At 55.8% G+C, this 5,925-nt stretch overlaps 1 protein-coding gene across 3 annotated transcripts in view; it reads right to left on the bottom strand.

Annotated features, from left to right (window-relative positions):
* Positions 1–6: 6 nt before the first annotated feature.
* The window catches only part of Card10 (caspase recruitment domain family member 10), a 25,734-nt gene continuing 19,815 nt past the window's right edge, over positions 7–5,925 (bottom strand). For 2 of the 3 annotated variants that reach the window (XM_026782778.1, XM_005354231.2), the window contains exons 13-21: positions 4,928–5,087; positions 4,583–4,694; positions 3,954–4,197; positions 3,725–3,794; positions 2,872–2,965; positions 2,007–2,165; positions 1,793–1,908; positions 1,300–1,412; positions 7–604 (exon numbers count right to left, since the gene is read on the bottom strand). In XM_026782778.1, coding sequence (XP_026638579.1) covers positions 367–604; positions 1,300–1,412; positions 1,793–1,908; positions 2,007–2,165; positions 2,872–2,965; positions 3,725–3,794; positions 3,954–4,197; positions 4,583–4,694; positions 4,928–5,087 — 1,306 coding nt within the window. In that variant the 3' untranslated portion in view covers positions 7–366. Of the gene's footprint in view, positions 605–1,299; positions 1,413–1,792; positions 1,912–2,006; positions 2,166–2,871; positions 2,966–3,724; positions 3,795–3,953; positions 4,198–4,582; positions 4,695–4,927; positions 5,088–5,925 lie in introns of all 3 variants that reach the window. The other variant, XM_026782779.1, reaches the window with a different exon arrangement.

Genomic DNA, 5,925 nt, shown 5'->3' with positions numbered 1-5,925 from the left:
AGGGCCCAGGCACACACGTAAGGCCCACAAACAGAAACCTTGGGTAAACACAGGGATATGGGGAGCCAGTGAGGAGACAGAGCAGCAAGTCAGGGGCAGGTGCAAGGTCTGCCCTGTGGACCCCCACAGCCTGTGCAAAACCAGTGGCTGACTCTGGACAGAGTCCAGGACCGATATCTCATGCTGGAGCGTCCATGGGACAAGGAAGGCCCCAACTGGGAAGTCTGACTCCACTGCAGACACAGCATCGCATCCACCAGCAGTCTCTCCAGCACAGGTGAAACCAGGCACGAATGGGGAGTGTCCAGGCACTGGGTGGAGGAGGCCCAGGCATCGGATGGAAGAGTCCTGGCCATAGGATGGTCCTCAGGCCTCACTGCTGCTGCTGCTGCCCCCTCGGCTGCTGCCTCGCTCCACCCACACAAGGCGAGCCTGTTCCTGCAAGATGCGGCCACGCACCACCTTGGCCAGCTCTTCTGCATGGCCCCATGCATGAGCAGGCACCTGCACCCAGGAACATGGCAGTCCCCAGAGCCACTGTTCTGAGCCCCGGCACTGACGAAGCAGCTCTGAATCCCGCCAGCCTGGACGGCCCAGCAGGCCCCTGCAGAGGAGGATGGCAGTCAGAGCAGGTTGTACATGTGCACGTGCTCACACACACACACATACATACACACACATGTGCTCATACTATGATACATATATGACATAGACACATAATACATATTATACGCACACATATATAAAAGACAACATATGACACACCAATACATGCTGATACACAATACACACAGCTACAACACACACAATTCAACAAAAGCACAATATACATATGACACATGATGTATATATAATACATAATGTATATTATGTGTGGCAAGCCTGCTGTACACTTGGCATGAGGGCATGAGGGTTATACATATGACATATGACCTGCATAATACATAGACAAGATAGACTTGAAAGCATGATATAAATAAATATAAATATATAATAAATAAATAATACACTGGGATACAATAATCTGGAATGTATACATACATGATACATATGATACACATGCAACCCACATATGATAACTTGCATATCTGAGATACATAGTACATACACCTATGATACATACATGCACATGATACACAAAATACAGACCTACCTGTGTTATAGAGCTAACCAGCTAACCCTCTCTAATACACAATACACATACATAACACAAGCATGCACACACAGATGGACAGGCAGGTGACAGAAAGCTGCAGACAGAGGCTTCCACAGGGAGCACCCACTGTGGCCACCACTCACCTGATCTCACGGACATTCTTTTCAGTCACCTCCACATGAATGACGATGGGGTAGACCTCGCTCTGCACCAACTCCCGCACGCCCCGTGCACCCAGCTCCAACAGACAGTGCTTCTTCTCGGACAGACAGGCAGTTTACTTCTGGGACACCCCCCCCCCCGCTGACCCACCCTGTCACCACTGCCCAGGAGAAAGTCCTACTTCATCAGCAAAGGACCAAAGCAGACTGGAGACCCAGGGTCTGAGGGACCTGGATCTCAACTGCCACTCCCCCATCAGTGACCTCCCGCAGCCCCAGCCAGCAAGCAGGACAGTGGAAGATCAGAAATAGGGATGTTCCGGGAAGAAATACCAGCCCACACCTCAGAGTGACCACAAGAGTCATGGTCCCAACCCAGCCATGACAGGGAAGACACTGAAGAGCCCGAGAGATGGTGCAGATGCTGGTTCTGGGTCCCAAATGGCATTCTAGCCTAGCACCCTGCAGCACCTACCTTCCCAACAGACTCCTGGATGGCACGGATCCTGCTGCCCAGCCCGGGGGTGGCAGGCCAGGCCTTGGGGGCTCCGGGAGCTGAGGATGCGCACTGTTCCTCTCCAGAGAAACTTTCTGCTGAGAACAAGGACGTGCAGGACGAGGGGCCATAGGCTCGGCCATCTAGTGCCACCCAGCGCCCCTCCACCCAACCACCCAGGTGGCAGACTCACCTGCAGGACACACTTGGAAATCTAGCCTGGAGCTGGGCAGATCCAGCAGGTTGCGGATGAGCCGGGGTGCCAGGCACTCAGGCAAGAGCACCACAGGCCGCAGGGCAGACACCAATAGTGGCCGCACCAGACTGTAGGGTTTAAGGCTTCGCTCTAGCTCTGCAGAGGAGAGCGGAGTGGAAGAGATGAAGGGCTCCACGGGATACTTAAAACCAACATCATCTTCTGCCACCTAGTTTCCCTTCCACACAGACAGACAGACAGACAGACACACACACACACACACACACACACACAAGCTGGGACTCTTGCAGAAGGCGGCTTTCTGATCCTGTCTCAGATCTGCCCCCTACAGGCCACTCCCAGCTCAGCACTTAGGGAGAGGCTTCCAAAAGCCAACCAGATCACGTGACTCCCTGCTTTCAATGTGCCGCGCCACTGACTTCCCAACACATCCCAGGGCAAAGGCCACATCCTCCCAGTAGTGACATAAGTATTGCCTGAGGGCCTGGGTAGAATCCAGCCTCTGCCTGAGCTGTGCTCTTGTTTCAGCAGTGGGCTCCCGTCAAGCCTTGGAGGCTCTGGTAGAAAGGGCCTCCCTGCCAAAGTGTTCCCTAGCCTCTGCTGCCCCTCAGAAGTGCCTCTTCCTCACCCAGCTCCTCCCCAGCCCCTGTTGTTGTGATAGGTGGTGCAGATATTAACCCTCATCAGATACACATCCCAGCACCTGCCAACTGGCTGCCTTCAATCCATCCCCATCAGGGGTCTTGTCCCTCAAGACTGTCCCCACCTCTAAACCAGCCTCCGCTCAGAGGCGCACTGGACACTTGAGCAGTGGGCTTGTTCCCCGTGCCCTCAGATTCACCTGAGCAGGGTTCTGCTGATGGCTGTTCGGGCGAGTCTCCTGCAGCGCCCCCTGCAGGCTTGGGCCTCACCAGCCCCAGGGCTCGTTTCTTCAGCTAGGAGCACAAGAAGGAGAATCGGCACACAAAGCAGTCCATCCCAAGGAGGGTGCCCATCCCAAGGGGGGGTCTTCCTGCCACTTGCTGTCCAGGCTCAATAGGTCCAGCACATAAGTCTCCCCAGAGGCCCAGCCCAGCCCAGCCCCTAGCTAGTTCCTCCAGTGAACAAGCAGCAAGACCTTGGGTAGGAAAATCAATGACACCCACACTATTTAGCTCAAGCCAGACAGCTATGGAGCAAATACAGGGGGTGGGCCCTAGGCCCCAGATATATGGAGACTCCTAGACGCTGCTTGCTATCCAGGAGGCAGGAAGAACATCCTCTGGTAGCAGCAGAGGCAACCCCGTGGCTACAGGCTCTTCAGTCTACCTGCTACACACACTCCCTGCCAACTCTCCGGCAAAGGGGTCTCCTGGGAACCTACTCAGGGAAACTCACTTTGCTATGGGCACAGGGGTGACCCGGCCCAGGGACTGAGCACATGGCTGTTCTCAGGCCCACAGTGTACGAGCCACACTCCTGAGCCCAGGGCACATCCCATTACAGTTTATCTCTCCACCGCCCCGCACGAGAAAACTAATGCCGTCTGTTTCCTAGGTGCCTAGTAGGTCAATCAAATCCTGCTGACATCGTAAAGTAGCCCCGCCCCTGCTCTTTCCTCAAGAAGGCTAAGAATACTCAGCCTACCCCTCCCTCTGGACACCATCCTACTGGTCGATTGTCAATGCCTCCCTCTGCCCGCCATCCCTGCTTACGTTGCTTCTAGGACTTCGGTGCCTGCTGGAGAGCAGGCATTTTTCCTGGCCTTCTAGAAGCTGCTGTGCCCTGCAGGAGGAAGTTAGGGCACACATTTGAAGAGAAAAACAAGCCTCGACTCCTCCTCCAACTCATCCTGTCCCAGAAGGCAGTGAGGGAGCCCAGGGGAAAGAGGAATACATCCCGCACCAGATCCCATGGGTCCCCATGCCAGGCCTCCAGTGTCACCTCTGATAATTGGGCACAGTGCCCCGGTCCAGGTCCCGTAAGGTGAGGGGGTCAACCCGAGTGCAGAACCATTCCTGCCTCCGCTTGTATGCGGGGTCCACCAGCCGCAGGATCTCTTGAGCTTTCACACAAAGAGCGTGGGGGTCTGGCCGCTCGGGCAGGGAGAGGTTGGCTCGAATGTAGAAGGGCTCTGTACCCGGTCCCTTTGCCCAGGCATCCAGGGCCTCATGGAAGGACTGACAGGCTGGATTTGGGCAGAACAGGGAGGACATAGGAGGCTAGTGAGCCCAGGGACCTCGCTGGCCAGTGAGATAACCCTCTAGAGGGCTGCGAGGACCATTTTCAAGTGGGGAGCTGAGGTGAAGACGAGTAAGGGATTTGCTCAGAGCCCCCCAGTCCCTAACAAACAGTGCCAGACACAAAGCCAGATCTCTGGACTCTTAGCGCCTAGCGAACACAGAGAGAGGACACAGGAACACACGGAAAGGAGGCCACAGCCCTGTGGGATACCAGACGTGGACTTCTGCATCCGCTGCTGGGCCCTTCTACTCCTACCCCCATCCTTGACTGAAGGAGCCCCGACTGCCTGGGTCCCTGAATCCAACAGGTCACCCACAGGCCAGGCTTACCCTTTGAGTCCAGCAGGAAGGGGAGTGTAGAGCCCTGGTTCCAGGGCAAGGTCCTCTGCTGGGCCCCAGCGTCTAGGCCTGCCCCCTCCAGGCCAGTGCCTTCTGCCCTTGGCTGAACAACCCAAGCAGGGAGTGATTTTTAGGGATGTGGTCTGTCAAGATGCTGTCTGTCATCCTGCCCCACCTCCCACTCTACCGAAATAGATGCTAGTCATGGCAGGCTGAGGGCAGAGCAGTTCTACTTCCGTCAGTCCTAGGAGCCCCACCCACGGATGCTGCTCCACCAACCAACACCTATCCTTTTTAGACAGGATTCTCGTCCCGACTCAGGGAGAAGGACCTCACCTCTTTCTGTTCTGTCCTGGCTGAACCAGGTCCCGACAGCACCCTTCGCACCACGGCCCCAGACCATCTGTCCCCAAGGACTGGCAGGCTATCTGGACTCTTATCCTGGGGCTCCAGGCCCCCAGAAGGACTCCAACCTGAGACTCGGATGGCCAGAGACCTTAGAGAGAGGGGAGGGACATGGGAAGAAGAGTCCAGTCAGGGCTGTAACACGGCCTGAAAAGCAGCCAGGATTCTGCTGCCTGAAACAGGCCACGAGTCTCACCCAGGGCCAGTGCCCCCGAAGTGCCCTCATCTTTCCCCCCTCCCCAGCCTGGTCATGCTGCTGCTGCTCCAAAGCTCAAGTCAGACACAGCCTCTCCCTCCCAGACACACACACACACACACCCAGCCCCACCCCTACCCCAGTTCCAAGCCTACTCCAGCAGCACCCCGTCAGGTTTTGCATTTTCTCTTTAGAGCCCTTCAGGCCCAGACACCTGTGGAACGCAGCCTGTACCCCTAATTCCCAGACCGATGTCTAACACACCTAGGATGAAGAACCAGAGCCTGTCTTGCTCACAGACCAAGGAGGGTGGCAGATTTGGAATCTAATCCGAAAGCAGCTGCAGGGGGAGCAGAGGGTAGGAAGAAGCCCCAGGGGAAGATACATCTGGGTCCCCTCTCAGTGAGGAACAGCCGTACAGTGACAAATGAGTCGGGGCTCCAGGGTGATGGGAGGCTTGGGCACAGAACACGGGATCTATAGGCGGTTCAATACCAACAGCAGCAGCAGAGGCAGCAAGACATTCCAGGTGCCCCACGTGCTCCCCACCAGCACCCCAGCTTTGTATTTTGATTACCAACTTAGAATCCCGAGCAATACCAGGCAGTGGTGGCACCCGCCTTTAATCCCAGCACTTGGGAGGCAGAGGCAGACAGATCTCTGTGTGTTTGAGGCCAGCTTGGTCTACAAGGATAGGCACCAAAAACTACAGAGAAACCCTGTCTCAAAAATC

The sequence above is a fragment of the Microtus ochrogaster genome, chromosome 15 (genome assembly GCF_000317375.1).
Source record: "Microtus ochrogaster isolate Prairie Vole_2 chromosome 15, MicOch1.0, whole genome shotgun sequence".
Classification (NCBI taxonomy): domain Eukaryota; kingdom Metazoa; phylum Chordata; class Mammalia; order Rodentia; family Cricetidae; genus Microtus; species Microtus ochrogaster.
Note: the sequence above shows the minus strand (reverse complement) of the source record. Positions and strands in the feature narration are given on the sequence as shown.